We start from the raw sequence: 20,158 nt of genomic DNA on the forward strand, positions 1-20,158 counted from the left end.
TATTCAGCATGTCAGGGACAAAAGTGCAATAGGGATTTTCATGAAAGAATTCTAAACTGTGAATCCCAAGGTCACACTGGATACAGAAGTTGGACACATCAACAATGTATTTGAAAACAGAGATGCCGTCATGATCAAATTAGAATCAGCAATTACAGTACTATAAGATCTTACATTTTTTATGAATACAATACAACGTTAACTTTGAATGTAGATGATTCAGTGAGTAAATATTATGTCCATCAATATATTGTTGATTTACATTAGTGCTGACTGGATGTACTGATTAGTAATTGAAGTGCATATTTTACCAGTGACTGCCGTAATGGAGACTCCACTGCTTCTGACGTTCTCAAACAAGAGAAGACAGTGAATGTGTATCTAGTTCCCGCAGTGAGAGATGACACTGTGTGATTTATTGGTCCATCTCCAGCTGGTGCAGTGATGTATGTCTCTGCACCATTAAACTGGAGAATAAGCTGACATGTTTTGTTCACTTTATTCCACTGCAGACTGATACTGGTTTCAATTGTCCTGTTGATAGTAAGTGTGACTGTGTCGCAGGCTGAAAAAAAAAAAAAAAAAAGAATGATTTTTAACAGGTCACTTACACTGGCTGTTAAAATTATCAATTTTGCATCCCAAATGTTTACATCAAATTACATTTTTGAATTCTTTTCTTATATCCATACATTACACTAATTTAACAGATTACAAAATCTCTGAGAACAGAGATGCTGTCTGGAATTGGTTTATTCTGGGTAAATTAGGGGCTGACTGTTTTGTTAAATACAGTATCAAAATAGATACATTGGAATGAAGATAATTCAGTGAGTAAATATTACCAATCATATATATTCTTGGTTTACAGTAGTGCTGTGTGTAGTGCACTGCATAGTATGAAGTGACATGTCTTACCAGTGACTGCGTAAATGGAGACTCCATGCTTTCTGACGTTCTCAAACACAGAGAAGACAGTGAATGTGTATCTAGTTCCAGCAGTGAGAGGATGACACTGGTGATTTATTGGTCCATCTTCCAGCTGGTGCAGTGATGTATGTCTCTGTACCATTAAACTGGAGGATAAAGCTGACATTGTTGTTCACTTTATTCCACTGCAGTCTGATACTGGTCTCATTTTGTCCTGTTGCTCTGAAGCTGACTGTGTTGGTAGGAGCTGAGGACAGAAAAAAATAGTAGGAAATGACTTCATTAGTTCAGTCCCCCCAGCTGTTTAAATGATACATTTTGCATTCCCCATTGAAAAGTACTTTCAGCATGAGGGACAAAAAGTGCAATAGGGATTTTTAATGAAAGAATTCTAACTGTGAATCCAAAGGTCACACTGGATACAGAAGTTGGACACATCAACAATGTATTTGAAAACAGAGATGCCGTCATGATCAAATTAGAATCAACAATTACAGAACTAAAAGAGCTTCTTTTTTGTGAATACAGTACAACGTTAACTTGATGTAGATGATTCAGTGAGTAAATCTTATGTCCATCAAACATATTCTTGGTTTACAGTAGTGCTGTGTAGCTGCACTGCATAGTAATGAAGTGACATATCTTACCAGTGACTGCAGTAATGGAGACTCCACTGCTTCTGACGTTCTCAAACACAGAGAAGACAGTGAATGTGTATCTAGTTCAGCAGTGAGAGATGACACTGTGTGATTATTGGTCCATCTCCAGCTGGTGAGTGATGTATGTCTCTGTACCCTTAAACGGAAGATAAGCTGACATTGTTGTTCACTTTATTCCACTGCAGACTGTACTGGTCTCATCTTGTCCTGTTGAGTTGAAGTTGAATCTGTTGACTGGAGCTGAGAAAAGAAAGAAAAAATAAATGATTTTTATCAGGTCACTCACCTCTGGTTGTAAAAATGACATTAATTTGCATCCAAGTTACAAAAGTAATGGTCCATTTGAGGTACAAATGATTACATTAGAATGACTTGATTGAATCTTGCCTTAAATGTTGTGCATTAATAAACAGATTCTACAAAATAATGAGAACAGAGATTTTGTCTGATGAAATTCAATTCATTCTGGGTAAAGAAAGGTTGACTGTTTTGTTATTACAATTCTCAAGAGAATTTGGAATGAAAATGATTCAGTGGTAAATATGATACCAATCAAATATAGTGTGTTTTACAGTAGTGGCTGTGTAGCTGTACTGATAGTATGAAGTGACATATCTTACCGTGACTGCAGTAATGGAGACTCCACTGCTTCTGACGTTCTCAAACACAGAGAAGACAGTGAATGTGTATCTAGTTCCAGCAGTGAGAGATGACACTGTGTGATTTATTGGTCCATCTCCAGCTGGTGCAGTGATGTGTCTCTGCACCATTAAACTGAAGGATAAGCTGACTTGTTGTTCACTTTATTTCCAATGCAGACTGATACTGGTTTCATCTTGTCCTGTTGATAGTAAGTTGTACTGTGTTGAGGAGCTGAAAAAAGAAAAAAAAAAAGAATGATTTTTACAGTTCACTTACACTGCTGTTAAAATTATCAATTTTGCATCCCAAATGTTACAATCAAATTAATTTTTAGAATTCTTTTCTTCTATCCTATAATTTACACTAATTTAACACGATTCAAAATTCTGAGAACAGAGATGCTGTCTGGAATGGTTTATTCTGGGTAAATTAGGGGCTGACTGTTTGTTTAAATACAGTATCCAAAATAGTACATTGGAATGAAGATAATTCAGTGAAGTAAATATTATACCAATCATATATGTTCTGGTTTACAGTAGTGCTGTGTAGCTGCACTGCTGTAATGAAGTGACATGTCTTACCAGTGACTGCAGTAATGGAGACTCCCACTGCTTCTGACGTTCTCAAACACAGAGAGACAGTGAATGTTATCTAGTTCCAGCAGTGAGAGATGACCAGTGTGTTTATTGGTCCATCTCCAGCTGTGCAGTGATGTATGTCTCTGTACCATTAAACTGGAGGATAAAGCGACAGTGTGTTCACTTTATTCCACTGCAGACTGATAACTGGTTCATCTTGTCCTGTTGATGTAAGTTGACTGTGTTCGCAGGCGCTGAAAAAAGAAAAAAAAAAAGAAGATTTTTAACAGGTCACTTACACTGGCTGTTAAAAATTATCAATTTTGCATCCCAAAGTTTTACAATCAAATTACATTTTTGAATTCTTTTCTTTATATCCATACATTACACTAATTAACAGATTACAAAATCTCTGAGAACAGAGTGCTGTCTGGAATTGGTTTATTCTGGGTAAATTAGGGGCTGACTGTTTTGTTAAATACAGTACAAATAGATACATTGGAATGAAGATAATTCAGTGAGTCAATATTTACAATCATATATTTTCTTGGTTTACAGTAGTGCTGTGTAGCTCACTGCATAGTAATGAAGTGACATGTCTTACCAGTGACTGCAGTCAATGGGGACTCCACTGCTTCTGACGTCAAACACAGAGAAGACAGTGAATGTGTTATCTAGTTCCAGCAGTGAGATGACACTGTGTGATTTATTGGGTCCATCTCCAGCTGGTGCAGTGTTGTATGCTCTGTCCATTAAACTGGAGGATAAAGCTGATATGTTGTTCACTTTATTCCACTGCAGTCTTATACTGGTTTCATTTTGTCCTGTTGCTCTGAAGCTGACGTGTTGGTAGGAGCTGAGGACAGAAAAATAAATGTAGAAATGACTTCATTAGTTCAGTCCCCCCAGCTGTTAAATGATACATTTTGCCTCCCCATGTGAATACTATTCAGCATGAGGGACAAAAAGTGCAATAGGGATTTTTAATGAAAGAATTCTAACTGTGAATCCAAAGGTTCACACTGGATACAGAAGTTGGACACATCAACAATGTATTTGAAAACAGAGATGCCGTCATGATCAAATTAGAATCAACAATTACAGAACTAAAAGAGCTTCTTTTTTGTGAATACAGTACAACGTTAACTTTGAATGTAGATGATTCAGTGAGTAAATCTTATGTCCATCAAAACATATTCTGGTTTACAGTAGTGCTGTGTGCTGCACTGCATAGTAATGAAGTGACATATCTTACCAGTGACTGCAGGTAATGGAGACTCCACATGCTTCTGACGTTCTCAAACACGAGAAAGACAGTGAATGTGTATCTAGTTTCCAGCAGTGAGAGATGACACTGTGTGATTTATTGGTCCATCTCCAGCTGGTGCAGTGATGTTTGTCTCTGTACCATTAAACTGGAAGATAAAGCTGACATTGTTGTTCACTTTATTCCACTGCAGATTGATACTGGTCTCATCTTGTCCTGTTGAGCTGAAGTTGAATATGTTGACTGGAGCTGAGAAAAGAGGAAAAAATAATGATTTTTCAGGTCACTCACCTCTGGTTGTAAAAATGACATAATTTGCATCCCAAGTACAAAGTAATGGTCCATTTGAGTACAAATGATTACATTAAATGACTTGATTGACATCTTGCCTTAATGTTGTGCATTAATTAAACAGATTACAAAATAAATGAGAACAGAGATTTGTCTGAAATTCAATAATCTGGGTAAAGATAGGTTGACTGTTTTGTTATTACATTCTCAAGAGAATTTGGAATGAAAATATTCAGTGAGTAAATTGATACCAATCAATATAGTGTTGTTTTACAGTGTGCTTGGTAGCTTACTGCATAGTTATGAAGTGACATATCTTACCAGTGACTGCAGTAATGGAGACTCCACTGCTTCTGACGTTCTCAAACCAGAGAAGACAGTGAATGGTATCTAGTTCCAGCAGTGAGAGATGACACTGTGTGATTTTATGGTCCTCTCCAGCTGGTGCAGTGATGTATGTCTCTGCACCATTAAACTGGAGGATAAAGCTGACATTGTTGTTCACTTTATTCCACTGCAGACTGATACTGGTTTCATCTTGTCCTGTTGATAGTAAGTTGACTGTGTTCGCAGGAGCTGAAAAAAGAAAAAAAAAAATGATTTTTAACAGGTCACTTACACTGGCTGTTAAAATTATCAATTTTGCATCCCAAATGTTTACAATCAAATTACATTTTTGAATTCTTTTCTTATATCCTATACATTACACTAATTTAACAGATTACAAAATCTCTGAGAACAGAGATGCGTCTGGAATTGGAATTGGTTTATCTGGGTAAATTAGGGGCTGACTGTTTTGTTAAATACAGTATCAAAATAGATACATTGGAATGAAGATAATTCAGTGAGTAAATATTATACCAATCATATATATTCTTGGTTTACAGTAGTGCTGTGTAGCTGCACTGCATAGTAATGAAGTGACATGTCTTACCAGTGACTGCAGTAATGGAGACTCCACTGCTTCTGACGTTCTCAAACACAGAGAAGACAGTGAATGTGTATCTAGTTCCAGCCGTGAGGATGACACTGTGTGATTTATTGGTCCATCTCCAGCTGGTGCAGTGATGTATGTCTCTGTACCATTAAACTGGAGGATAAAGCTGACATTGTTGTTCACTTTATTCCACTGCAGTCTGATACTGGTCTCATTTTGTCCTGTTGCTCTGAAGCTGACTGTGTTGGTAGGAGCTGAGGACAGAAAAAAATAGTAGGAAATGACTTCATTAGTTCAGTCCCCCCAGCTGTTTAAATGATACATTTTGCATCCCCATGTGAAAAGTACTATTCAGCATGAGGGACAAAAAGTGCAATAGGGATTTTTAATGAAAGAATTCTAACTGTGAATCCAAAGGTCACACTGGATACAGAAGTTGGACACATCAACAATGTATTTGAAAACAGAGATGCCGTCATGATCAAATTAGAATCAACAATTACAGAACTAAAAGAGCTTCTTTTTTTGTGAATACAGTACAACGTTAACTTTGAATGTAGATGATTCAGTGAGTAAATCTTATGTCCATCAAACATATTCTTGGTTTACAGTAGTGCTGTGTAGCTGCACTGCATAGTAATGAAGTGACATATCTTACCAGTGACTGCAGTAATGGAGACTCCACTGCTTCTGACGTTCTCAAACACAGAGAAGACAGTGAATGTGTATCTAGTTCCAGCAGTGAGAGATGACACTGTGTGATTTATTGGTCCATCTCCAGCTGGTGCAGTGATGTATGTCTCTGTACCATTAAACTGGAAGATAAAGCTGACATTGTTGTTCACTTTATTCCACTGCAGACTGATACTGGTCTCATCTTGTCCTGTTGAGCTGAAGTTGAATATGTTGACTGGAGTGAGAAAAGAGAAAAAATAAATGATTTTATCAGGTCACTCACTCTGGTTGTAAATGACATAATTTGCATCCCAAGTACAAAAGTAATGGTCCATTTGAGTACAAATGATTACATCAGAAGAATGACTTGTTGAATCCTTCCTTAAATGTTGTGCATTAATTAAAACAGATTACAAAATAAAATGAGAACAGAGATTTTGTCTGAAATTCAAAATTCTGGGTAAAGAAAGGTGACTGTTTTGTTATTTACATTCTCAAGAGAATTTGGAATGAAAATGATTCAGTGAGTAAATATGATACCAATCAAATATAGTGTTGTTTACAGTAGTGTTTGTTGCTGTACTGCATAGTAATGAAGTGACCTATCTTACCAGTGACTGCAGTAATGGAGACTCCACTGCTTCTGACGTTCTCAAACACAGAGAAGACAGTGAATGTGTATCTAGTTCCAGCAGTGAGAGATGACACTGTGTGATTTATTGGTCCATCTCCAGCTGGTGCAGTGATGTTTGTCTCTGCACCATTAAACTGAAGAATAAAGCTGACATTGTTGTTCACTTTATTCCACTGCAGACTGATACTGGTCTCATCCTGTCCTGTTGATCTGAAGCTGACTGTGTTGGTAGGAGCTGAGGACAGAAAAAAGAGTAGGAAATGACTTCATTACTTCAGTCCCCCAGCTGTTTAAATGATACATTTTGCATCCCCATGTGAAAAGTACTATTCAGCATGAGGGACAAAAAGTGCAATAGGGATTTTCAATGAAAGAATTCTAACTGTGAATCCCAAGGTCACACTGGATACAGAAGTTGGACACATCAAAAATGTATTTGAAAACAGAGATGCCGTCATGATCAAATAGAATCAGCAATTACAGTACCTAAAAGAGCTTCTTTTTTTGTGAATACAGTACAACGTTAACTTTGAATGTAGATGATTCAGTGAGTAAATATTATGTCCATCAAATATATTGTTGATTTACATTAGTGCTGACTGGATGTACTGATTAGTAATGTAAGTGACATATTTTACCAGTGACTGCAGTAATGGAGACTCCACTGCTTCTGACATTCTCAAACACAGAGAAGACAGTGAATGTGTATCTAGTTCCAGCAGTGAGAGATGACACTGTGTGATTTATTGGTCCATCTCCAGCTGGTGCAGTGATGTTTGTCTCTGCACCATTAAACTGAAGAATAAAGCTGACATTGTTGTTCACTTTATTCCACTGCAGATTGATACTGGTTTCATTTGTCCTGTTGATAGTAAGTTGACTGTGTTTCGCAGGGCTGAAAAAAGAAAAAAAAAAGAATTGATTTTAAACATGTCACTTACATGGTGTTAAAATTATCAATTTTGCATCCCAAATGTTTACAATCAAATTACATTTTTGAATTATTTTCTTATATCATATACACTAATTTAACAGATTACAAAATCTCTGAGAACAGAGATGCTGTCTGGAATTGGTTTATTCTGGATAAATTAGGGGCTGACTGTTTTGTTAAATACAGTATCAAAATAGATACATTGGAATGAAGATGATTCAGTGAGTAAATATTATACCAATCATATATATTCTTGGTTTACAGTAGTGCTGTGTAGCTGCACTGCATAGTAATGAAGTGACATGTCTTACCAGTGACTGCAGTAATGGAGACTCCACTGCTTCTGACGTTCTCAAACACAGAGAAGACAGTGAATGTGTATCTAGTTCCAGCAGTGAGAGATGACACTGTGTGATTTATTGGTCCATCTCCAGCTGGTGCAGTGAAGTTTGTCTCTGTACCATTAAACTGGAGAATAAAGTTGACATAGTTGTTCACTTTATTCCACTGCAGACTGATACTTGTCTCGTTTTGACCTGTCAATCTGAAGCTGACTGTGTTTTTAGGAGGTGAGAAAGACAAAACAAAACAACGATTAATGAGTTCATCGGGTCATTCATCGTGGTTGTTGAAATGACCTATTCTGCATCCATATTGTATCTTAAATCTTAAATCGTGTGAATCAGTTAAATAGATCAGAAACCATTTTAGAATAGAGATGTAAGGACTCTCAAAGTTGGCAGGTTCAATCTACTACATACAGTTGTGGTCAAATGTTGGCATACACTTGAAAATGGAAAAGGGCAAGCGACATTTAACCAAATTCTGGCTTTGTTGTATGTATATTTTTAAATACATAACAGAAACAAACTTACTAAATGTTTTTTTGGGACTAAGATGTATGTGCTCCAATCATTCCATCACAAAAAAATAAGAGTTGTAGAAATCATTGAAAGTCAAGATTGCCATGATATACACATTCTGACCACAACTATACTTTCTCAGATTATTCTACCAGTATTATACTAATGAAAAATATTCAAGATGGTCATAGGATAGGGTTAATGTTCTTTTCCCCATTAGTCAAAAAGCTAAACAAAATCCATTTTCTATCTGATGATGATGTTAAGACTTTCAATTACAGAATATTCAATATCTCAATCTCAATACTGTGTATTAGCAAATATATGTCATATTATATACAGTATATGCTCACATATTTCAAAATATATTTTTGCAAATATATATTGTAAACTGTCTAAATTCAACAATAAAATTCTCTCTATACAATATGTGAGCAGAAATAGGATGCATTACTTGTTAAGTAACAGATGAATGGGAAACTGTTGGTGCAGTTATCATCTGACCACCGTCCTGAGTCACTGAACGCTGTGGTGACACACCGTTCTTGGCCAGAGTTTGGTTGCCCAGTAGCCCAGTGTCGAAATAGAGAGGTGCTTCCATCAGACCACACTTTTTCCCGGTGAAGACCGATCCACACAAAGTCAGAGCCCGTTAGGTTTGTGATGATGTCATTTTCTGTCTGATTTCGTATACTGAGAGAAAAACAGTGACATATACAGATCAAAGTAGAGTCCAACAGACACAGAAAAACAATGCACACTGCAATACATTGTTGATGTGAATATAATGCCTTATGTGGCTTTGTAAGGATTTGGTAACGTATTCAACGACATAGATGTAAGTGTTTAATGAACAACACTTCAGTCAAACATAATACAATTGATGTATGCATTTATTACTGCTGTACTTCAGTACTGGTTGTAATCATCATAATCATCATCATACTAAAGTGACTCAGCTCGAAGTCCCTTATAGTCATAAAAAATATATATAACTTATAGGAAAAGCAATTAAAAGATAACAAATCAACAGAGAGGGGAGGAGGAATTCAAAGAGTTTACAGGACTATATCAACAAAAAGCCTGATTTTATTAACAGAACAAATCAAAACATAAGCAGCTGGTTCAGTACTGTACCTGGCTAGATCAACATGATGCTCCCTGCAGTATCTCTGAGCTTCGGTCCAAGTTAAAAAATTGTTGATCTTTACATAGGATACATTGCCATTCACTGTACCTGGATTCAATGGGATAAAATATTTATCATGTCAACTTCACATAACAAATACATAAATGTGGCAAGATTTTTCCAGAAATGCAACATAGAATATCTATACGGCCCTCCACTCACCGTTGTAGCACACAAAGTGTCGTGTGGCAGTGCACTCAATGTCTCCCCATGTGCCATTGTGACTCCCACCGACAAGCTCCACACAGTACTGTTGTCCATTAAGATTGTTGGGCTGGCCAGATTGCCAGTTTCTAAACTCTGTCTCTCTTTCACCATAGAAGCTGCTGTCATTCAGGGACCATCTCCAGCTGTTTAGCAAATCATCATAGAGACCTATCCAAGCCTTGCCTGTTCAAAAAGATGTTCATTAGATAAAACCACAGGAATTTAAGTGCTGATTTTAGTTAACATGTAAATACTTTTACTAAACATCATTTAAATTGTGTCCCGTGTATGTTTTATTGCATTGGGGGATGATGTTCTCTTACATTCCACATTCTATCTGTTTATAGTAAGTTCATGAAAAACTTTGTTTTACCCTTTTATTGCTTTCATAAATAAATCATGGTCAATAAAATTTGGCTTTTTTAAACACAAAAATTTATTGGAAAAAACTCTTTAATCGCAAAGTGAAAACATTTCTATAAAGTAATGTTAATGAAAGAAAATTATATAAATAAAAATAATTGTTCGCATAATTATTCACCCCCTTCAAGTCAGTATTTAGTAGATGCACCTTTGGCTGCAATCACAGCACTGAGTCTGTGTGGATAAGTTTCAATCAGTCTTGTACATCTGCCCACTGCAATTTTGCTCCATTCTTCTTTGCAAAACTGCTCAAGCTCTGTTAGGTTGCGCAGGTATCAGGCATGAACAGCCACCACCATGCTTCACAGTGGGGATGGTGTGTTTTTGGTGATGTGCAGTGTTTGGTTTCCGTCAAACATAACATCTTGTCTGATGGCCAAAAAGCTCAATTTTGGTCTCATCAGACCAAAGAATCTTCTTCCACTTGACCATGGAGTCTTCCACATGCTTTTTGGCAAACTCTAGTCGAGATCTAATATGAATTTTCTTCAACAGTGGCTTTCTCTTGCCACTCTCCCATAAAGCTTTGACCGGTGAAGAACCCGGGCAACAGTTGCTATATCAACAGTCTCTCCCATCTCAGCAGCTGAAGCTTGTAACTCCTTCAGAGTAGTCGTAGGGGTCTTGGTGGCTTCTCTCACTAGTCTCCTACTTGCACGGTCACTCAGTTTATGAGGGCGGCCTGATCTAGGCAGATTCACACAAGTGTCATATTCCTTCCATTTCTTGATGTTTGATTTCACTGAACTCCGGGGGATGTTCAATGCCATGGAAATTTTATTTGTATCCATCCCCTGAATTGTACTTCTCAATAACCCTTTCCCCGAGTTGCTTGGAGTGTTCTTCTGTCTTCATGGTGTAATGGTAGCCAGGAATACTGATCAACCAGTCTCTGGACCCTTCAGACACAGGTGTTTTATACCTCAATCACTTGAAACACACCCACACCACTCAGGCGGTCTTCATTTCACTAATTGTGACACTATTGGCAACAATTTGATGGACCTCTATTGAATTAGACCATTAAATTAAAAGGGGGGTGAATAATTATGCAAACTATTATATTTCTTTATATTATTTCATTGACAGTACTTTGTAGAAATCTGTTTTCACTTTGACATTAAAGAGTTTTTTCCAATAAATTTTTGTGTTAAAAAAGCCAAATGTTATTGACCATGATTGATTTATGAAACATTAAAAGGGTAAAACATCCAAGGGGGTGAATACTTATGATAGGCACTGTATATGTACATTATGTATATTACTCCAGTATCGAGAACTTGCCTGCGTAGGTTGTGGTGCTTAAAACAGCACTGATGTCGGCTGTGTTTTCTATGGTGGCCAGGTCAGTGGAGTTAGTCCTGCAGATAGTCTGAGCTGTGGTCCACTCCACTGGAATGTTCAAAAAGTAGTACTGACGAATTTGGGCAGAGGCAACATCGAGCAGTCCTCCTAAAACAAAGCATATTCAGTTTTTAATTATTTACTTTTTGTAGCCTTTTTACGTTCTTTTGTGAATATGAAGAAGAACTAGAAAATTCCTGCAGAAATTTTGAGAGTGACGAGTGGGCTGTTGCCGGAGCACACCTCAAATAGTCATTTTTAACATGTTTATTTAGACACAGGAGGAGCTAGCGCTGATGCGCTAGCAATTAGCATGTTAGCAATTAGCATGTATGTAATTCTTATTGGCTAATACTAATTGCTAGCGCTGACGTGGTAGCAATTACCATTAGCATGTTAACATTAACATGTTATCATTAGTTATGTTATGTTAGCATATAACATGTATTTAGTTCCTAGTGGCTAATGCTATTTGCTAGCGCTGACACGCTAGCATGTTAGCATTAGCATGTTAGCATTAGCATGTTAAGATTAACATGTTAACATTAGCATGTATTTCATTCTTAGTGGCTAATGTTAATTGATAGCACTGACGTGCTAGCATGTTAGCATTAGCATGTTAGCAATTAGCATGTATTTAATTCCTAGTGACTAATGTTAATTAGCATGTTAGCATTAGCATGTATTTAATTCTTAGTGGCTAATGCTAATTGATAGCACTGACGCACTAGCATGTTAGCATTAGCATGTATTTAATTCTTAGTCATTTTAGACAGACAAGTTCAAATTAAGTGCCAATAACTGCTAAAATGGCCGCCGCTCGGCTTCTGCCTGCTGGCTTCTGCCTGCCGGCCCCTCCCCCCTCTCCTCCTTCAGGCAGGCTTGAGGTTGCCAAGCAACCAGGACCAACTAATCAGCAGAGCAGTTACTGCACCTGTTAGAATGTCAGTTGGGAATGCTGACAGAGACAGACAGAAAATGCTGAGACCATCCCTCGAAGAGGAAGGATCTCTGGCCAACCCGTATTTCCAATCATTGAACCGGCTTAACATTGAGCATCCGGAGCCCTTCCTGAACGTCTACATAGTTGTTTTGTGTCGATAAATGAAGAAATTCAGAGAAACGTTACTTCTGCTTTCCTCCAGAAAATTTCCCGCCTTTTTAACATGGCAGTCTATGAGGCTGTCAATGGGTGTTGCTGCCGCATCTTTGCGTCTCCCGCCAAAACTATATATCTGACAGCTTTAGCAGGCGAATGTGAGTGAGAAGACCAATTTTCCTACATTTCTATGTATAAATCGTGTCTGTGGGGCATTTGAGGCCATGGTAGTCGAATACGTTTTATTTTTTCACTGATTTTTCTCCCTGCTCCTCACTCTAGCTGATGATGTCATCCACTGTAGCACATTCCACCACATACACACCCATTATAGACCCAGAAATTTGACAAAAAACCTGCTCAACTTTAAGCCTTGATAGTTTAAAAACGGTAAAAGCTGTCGATGAGTGTCCCTGAAGAGAAGGCAAGCGTACCTACGTTTTAAAGTTTAAATGAAGTCTCTCGGTGAAAGTATGCCAGAGCAGTTCATTGTTGAAAATGTCTGTTGAAAATACGAAATTTTTCGCAGTTTTCCGCGAATAAATTCACAAAAAACTTGCGAATCTCTTATAAAAGTAATAGCACGGGATTCAGGATCAGGACGCACGTTTTGATATATAATTTGTTGGGGTCCTCTCACTGCTGTGGGCCGCATTCATCGGCGAAAAAGGGCGGAAAATGAATAATAAGACAAAGAAACACGCAGAAGAACGATACGACACTCGTCACTAATTATGCATCAGATCGGCTCAACAACATTGCTGTGGGATTTTACAAGGCTTCTTCCTCATTGATGAAATCTTTTAACTCTTATCTACAAGCAGTTTAACAAGAACAGTAAACCGTCTTTTGTAAGGAGTTGAAATGTTTTTTTTTTGTTTACTGTTCATATACTATGAACTTTTGTGATGATCTTATACCTATATAAGCAAATGTATTCATAGTTAAATACACTGTGAAAAAAACACAAACAAAAAAAACACCAGCCAACACCACCACCACCATTTCTGCCATGTCATTAAATGTGTTGCACTGTATTTTGGCTACCATTGACAGAAACAATAAATGCTTCACTGAACTTGAACCAAGCTGTCTGCTGCTAGCTGTCTCATCTCTTAACAATTTCTCCACTGCGCCTTGAGCTAAAACAAGTTTTAGTCTGTCACATTAAATGACTGTTCACTTTTCACTACTGATGATAAAAAAGAACCAGTTCAACTACCCAGTGAAGCTGGGCAGAAACCCTATGTGCATGAATGGGTGTATGGTTACATTCGCAGTGACATACGGCACACACCTTCCTCTGTCCCTGTTATCTATTGATTAAGTGTATGTTTTTGTCCCATAATCCTAATTTATAACTATGATCAAAAATCCAGTTACACTACAGAACATATTTTCTGTTCTTAGATTTCCTGCCCTAAAAGCATGCACAGGAATGTGTTATATAAAAAAAGCAGATGAGTGAACACATTTATAACTATTTTGTTTAATTAACTAAAACTTTGTCTCAAAACACAGGCAGCACTGAGAAGCCAGAACAATCAAACGAGGCACCAACCAGTAAAGACAAAGAAGATCAGCCAGTAATCCATTAGGGTGAACCTTTGGAAAAATATATTTCAGAAAACGTTAATACTTCTTCTTTTGAAAAAACCAAAAAGTCCATAAATCTTATATCTATATCTATATCCATCTATATCTATCTATCTATCTATATATATATATATCTATATATATATATATATACTGCATACACAGTTTACTTCAATACAACAGAAATGTAAAAATATGGTATGGCTGGTTATTCTACTTACCAGTATTTTGTTATCCTCTTCCTACTTAAAAATACATGGCTTCAATTGCCCCTGACTGTCAGGGCAGGGGAGATTTGTACAGCAACTTGGTTGTTTGATGTTAATCAGTGCTCAGCTACTGAGTGTCTGAGTGTAAAGTCCTTAGTCATGGGTGTAGTTAGAATTTAGGGAAGAAAAACCCTTCAGTGACAAAGACAACCTCAGTGCAGGAATCAGGAAGTAAAAGAAAAACTTGTCAATGTACTGTCTTCTTTTTTTTGTCTCTCTTGAAATGGGAATGCAAGTCTACTCACACCCAACCTGTGTGGTTATTCTCCTTTGTGTTATGCTACATCGCACAGAAAATTGTGTTTTGTTTATGCATATTTGCATTTATGACCATTTGATGTTATTTTACTACTCACTCTTACCTTCAAAGGTTGGAGGATAGTCTATAGTGGTGGTGAAGTTTGTAAAAACATTAATCTATCTAGAGCCAGTGTTTCATTTGTTTTCTCTGGGCTACTGTAGAAACTCCTAAAATCTGTCATATTCTGCAATAGATGCCCCTAAATATCACATACTGGACCTTTCATAGAAAAGCACTGTTACAATAAATACTTACTTTAAAGCTTCCTCCTTAGAAATGTGATTCTGGCCTCATAGAAACTCAGTCTAGTACAACTTCCTACTTCCTACTAAATTATTAACCTGCTGTTTGTCTCCCCCTCAATGTTCTGAGTGAATGCTTACAGGACAATTTGTGTCAGATTTATTGGATGATTTAGAGGAACTTACATACATAGACATAATCACTGTCTAGTGTACTAATATCAGATTTGATTCAGATTCATATTTAGTGTTTTGCCTCATAATAGATATAACTTGCTAGATGTCTAACATTGTCTGTAACTGTGAACATATCTTTACAGTACATCCTGTCTTTATAACTGAACCTATCCAGGCAACTGCATTAAAAGCAAGTAGAACAAAAGAATCATAGAATAAAACAAATATGGTTTAAGTCTCTTCACTGTAAATTACAATATATTTTCTGAGTGGGGTGAAATAAAAATCTAAAAATCTAATCTGAGTAACATAAAATATCTATGCTGTTGCTCCACTGCCTCTTGTGGTTAGGACTGAGACTTAAATTTGACCAGAAGACTCATTTTTGGGATGTACTGTGCTAGTTCACCCCCTGCAGGTAGCATAACAGCCTCTGTCAATGTGGTTAGAGGAGTGCCCTTTCTCCTATTCTCATAGTGTGAGGTCAAAGGTCAAGACCAGCCACCAGATTCCCCCTAAAGCTTGAGGGGATTCACTGTCTTGTTTAAAGGTTTAACCCTCTGGGGGTTGAGCAATCGCCCATGATTGCAAAAGCAATTGATTGGGCTTTTGCAAGCCACCCTGCATCTTCATGTTGTTGTGATTTTCACTTCTGCTGTCTGTTATGTTATGTACAAACCCTGTTTGTGGCCTGTTGCTGAAGTGCTTCTCTGATATAATAGTCTACTCATGCTTCTGTAAACCCTTCCTTTTTCACTGTCTTGAAGCTGCTAAATCAGGTCCTGATACACTCAATGAAAGAGACACACACAAAAACACTATTGGATGATTAATTAGGTTAACTAGTTGATGGAATACACACACACACACATGCAGAGACTTTTTTTTTTTTTTGCCGATACAAACAAAGCAACTTTTTAAGGCCGGTATACAGTAAAAATTAAATCAAATCGTGCAGTCATTTGTTTTAGTTTCTTTAGAGCAAGTTGGTTTCTTTAGAGGTATGCATAATCCAGTGATTCGTTTAATGTTTTAAATTGTTTTCAAATTTGCTGTTTTAATGATTTTAAATGACATTCTGATAAATTTTCTTCTCTTTTTAATTTTTTATTTCTATTGCTATTGCTTGTCTTAATGTCAAATGTTTTTCCTTGCCTCTGTAAAGCACTATGAATTTCCTTGTGTACGAATTGTGCTTGCCTTGCCTTGCCTTGCATACCAAGTTATACATTCTTCCCCGAAGATACTTTATCTGGGGCATCTTGAAAGTCAACAAGTTTTTGTAGTTCAGTCTGGTTGAAAGTCAGTGAAAGAAAGCACCTCTTCTCTGGTTTGAGCACTCTATAGAACATAAGTGAATGCACACACAACTTCCAAATCATGAACAACAGTGTGACCATGCTAACTGTATGGTAATTCAGTTGCAGATTTACAGAGAAAAATATATATCTGTAAATATTAAAAAAGCAAATGTGTGTACAGTATTTAATATATTTAATGTGTTTTTTGTGGTTGTTTTTTGGTCTGCTGCTGGGTAATATGTTGAAGTCAGCAGATTAAAAATTGTTGGCATTGTAAAAATGTAAAATCTGTTTCATCGACTGCACATAAATACATTTTAAAGTAAATATATTGTATTGCAGCTGTTTTTACAGACCAGGTTTCCACTATGAGAAATGCACCTGACAACCAATCAGTTCACACTGTGATGTGACACCGGTGTAATTTAATTTAATTCCAGCAAGGGGTGCTCAGAGTCTGATACATACAGTAGCCTATTAATTCACACTGATACTATAGGAGTCGTACAAATACATTATACACATATCACCCCCTAAATACATGTGCTAGGTTACAAATACATATTATCAATCAGTCTCTATTGTAAGTACAATAGTGGCTCAAAAGTTGTTTGAGCACACAAACACACCTTGCTCATCTTGTTTATCCTGCTTGTAGGAGGCCAGTGCGCCTGTGCGGAACGGAGACTGGAAACGGAGGTAGATGCTGCCTTCAGGGCTATCAGAAAAAATGTGAATTATGTGAAAAAAACACTGAAAGTACAGGGTGATTATTTTGTTGTTTTTTTTTTTTTTTTTTACAACACACTTTTGGCACAGAACCAATTATAGATGTGTTTATTTCATGAATGAACTAATTATAATATATAATAAATATATTATAATTATATTATAAACAAATTTGATTTATGTTGAACATGTATTTGATGCTGTATAGAAGTAACATTAAAATGATGGTTATTTGATGATTATAAGAATTGTTTTTTTTAACAGCTTTTTCTACTTAATTTCCATGAGTGGTCACAGGAAAGCTTCTAGTGTCTATATCTATTTATCTGTACAGTGTAAAGTTAAGTTAGCATAGTGTTACCTTCTTTTTCATCTTCTTATATGTTCTTATGTGAACTAAATATCTATTTATATAATCTAAAAAATAGTTTCAACTCTACACTTCATAATGTTGCATGTGTGAGAATTAGCTATCTATAGTTTCTACATATAGTAGCTACTGTTTTTTCAATACTTACCTAACTTTTAGTTTTTAACACTGACTGCGCTCATATTTTTAACAGTTCATTGAAAAAGGGGCTCTCGGTAAAAATAAATTCTATACACAAACCCTCCCAACACTAAACGACTACAAAGTTAGCAACTAATGTTAAGAAAGCAGGTGGAAACTAACGTCTGCTAATGTGACATTAATGTACTAAAACCGAGGTATTTTCCCCTCAGGAGTTGGTGAGGACTAAAAAAGAGCTAGGTCAGTGAATATTGGACTTCATTTGTCAGGTAGGCAGAAACACACACTTCAACGGACGTAATATTGTTCTGGGTAAGCTGGATATGTATGTAAGATTGGCAGTTGACTAGCTAACTTCACGATGACAGGGGCTGTGTCTGTATATCCATTTGTCTTTAAGGTCACAGGTGCAATTAATTAATATTAATAAAGTAACGAAAATCTTTGTTTCGCTTATGGCGACACCTGTGGCGGTGAGCTGTAATTGCAGGTGTGTGTTTTTTAACTACACTGAATACATCATTCAGTGGACTGTAGAAACTTAACAAACATTTTAAATGATAAAAAATAAATAAAAATGTAAAAACGAGTTTATTGTATTGCATTGCGTTTCCCAGTGAGACAGTAGACGCACTACCAGGGTCACCGACGTGACTCACCAAAATGAAATACAGCCAGTATTATTAACGCGCGGCTACTAGACCCACTGTACTTTTCTTTCCTGGAAAAAGTCTGGCATAAAATAGATTGTTCCCCTGATTTCTAATGAACTTTCGCATTCCCAGCAGTTAACTCATTTAAATTGTGAATGTATGTTCCTTCTTCTCTGTTTCTGCCTGCCAAGAGTGCTTGAAAGCGGGGCTCCCGCTGAGCACCTGAACGCACCACGAGAGCTCCAGCATTGTAGAGCGAAGAAGGAGGAGGAGGAGGAGGAGGAGGTGGAAGCAGACCGAGGAGAAGCATGAAGAATATCCGCGGTACCTAAGCTGACAGACGGGGAGAGCATCTCGTCTTCCCTCGCTTGTTAGGGGCCGACTGGAAGCGGAGGGAGGCAAGCGGGGACGAGGACAGGATGGAGGAGAAGAAGCAGTTTCTTTGTGGGGTGGTGGAAGGTAAAAAAACGGCCGACTTTATAACTGACCTCCTGTCAGTCATGTGATTTTTTTTTTTCTTACCTCGGGGATGCTTTTAAATAGACCTCCGTTTGACCTAGATTTCAGCATTGTTTTGTCACTTACTGGAGGTGAAGGGGGGCGTGGGAGTGGTAGAGATGTGTATGAACACTGGGTAGCAAGGATTTTAGGTCTTTATGAGATGATGTGCTGGTGACCAGCCAGGCTTGAGTGGAGATCAAAGAGCAGGCGATGAAAGCATTCAATAATGTCTGGTTCAAAGGCTGCAGCCTGAGGAAAGGAAACGCTCTCGATAATGGCTGATTGCAATGAAGATGATGTGCAGATGATGATGATGATGATAATACTAAAGAGTTAATCTGATGGTGACGTTGGGAGTGAAGATGATCTCATGATATTGATAATGACTGATCATGATGAGGTGATCTTTGATCTGTGATTAAGGTGGACCTGATGACCTGTGGTGACAGGAGTGATGTGGAGATGCTCCGGGAAGAACACTGGTGATGATGAGGCAATGAAAAAAACACAATGAAGAAGAGGAACCATTGTGAGCCTTTGAATGACAGTGAAGAGTAGTGATGATGTTGGAAGTGTGGGGATGATAGTGATGTAGTGATGAGGATGATACAGAACAGGTAATGTATTAGCAGTGGTGATGAATATGAAATGACAAAGCACATGCAGACTAATTACTGCAGAAAAATGGTAAAAAGAAGAACAAACATACATTTTTTGTAATTTACAAGTCTACACGCCACATCTTGGCTCTACAACAGAGCCAGATGTGGCGTCTTTAAATGTTTTGCTTTGTCTGACAACCAGTCCAAAAACACCAAATATGCAATTCATAGTGATATAAATGGACATAATCACGTTTCAGATGGTGGAACCAAAATTTTTGCTATTAAAATACAATTATTGGTTATTAAGATTGTTGCCAATTCATCTTCTGTCAACTACTAATTGTTTCTACTTTCCAGCTCTATAATTCTCGGCCAGTCGGGTTTCACAGCCCTTTGGGATGTTTTTTTATTTTGGACATTCATATGGCAATGATATAAAAGTTAACACATCATACAGCTACACACACACACACACACACACACACACACACACACACACACACACAGCTTATTAATAATTCTTGGAACCCCTTAATCAGTATGATTTCAGTCCATGTGGTGGCATCCAGCAGAGCTGGTAATTGGGTCTGGCTTAGCGGGA

At 37.3% G+C, this 20,158-nt stretch overlaps 2 protein-coding genes across 2 annotated transcripts in view; one reads left to right on the top strand and one right to left on the bottom strand.

The window, feature by feature from the left end:
• Nucleotides 1-4,148: 4,148 nt before the first annotated feature.
• LOC113745680 (uncharacterized) lies at nucleotides 4,149-14,516 on the bottom strand. The gene is made up of 9 exons (XM_027278208.1): nucleotides 14,490-14,516; nucleotides 14,234-14,277; nucleotides 11,514-11,681; nucleotides 9,762-9,989; nucleotides 9,548-9,647; nucleotides 8,865-9,103; nucleotides 7,859-8,101; nucleotides 5,302-5,558; nucleotides 4,149-4,325 (listed from the first exon to the last, which is right to left on the bottom strand). The coding sequence occupies exons 2-9, from the start codon at nucleotides 14,265-14,267 to the stop codon at nucleotides 4,251-4,253; spliced, it is 1,344 nt and encodes a 447-aa protein (XP_027134009.1). The 5' UTR covers nucleotides 14,268-14,277; nucleotides 14,490-14,516; the 3' UTR covers nucleotides 4,149-4,250.
• A 4,190-nt stretch (nucleotides 14,517-18,706) lies between these two features.
• Nucleotides 18,707-20,158, top strand: part of si:dkey-183c6.8 (protein O-GlcNAcase) — an 18,034-nt gene continuing 16,582 nt past the window's right edge. The window contains exon 1 of the mRNA XM_027278206.1: nucleotides 18,707-18,910. Coding sequence (XP_027134007.1) covers nucleotides 18,871-18,910 — 40 coding nt within the window. The 5' untranslated portion in view covers nucleotides 18,707-18,870. The remainder of the gene's footprint in view (nucleotides 18,911-20,158) is intronic.

This window comes from Larimichthys crocea, chromosome III, assembly GCF_000972845.2.
Source record: "Larimichthys crocea isolate SSNF chromosome III, L_crocea_2.0, whole genome shotgun sequence".
Taxonomy (NCBI): domain Eukaryota; kingdom Metazoa; phylum Chordata; class Actinopteri; family Sciaenidae; genus Larimichthys; species Larimichthys crocea.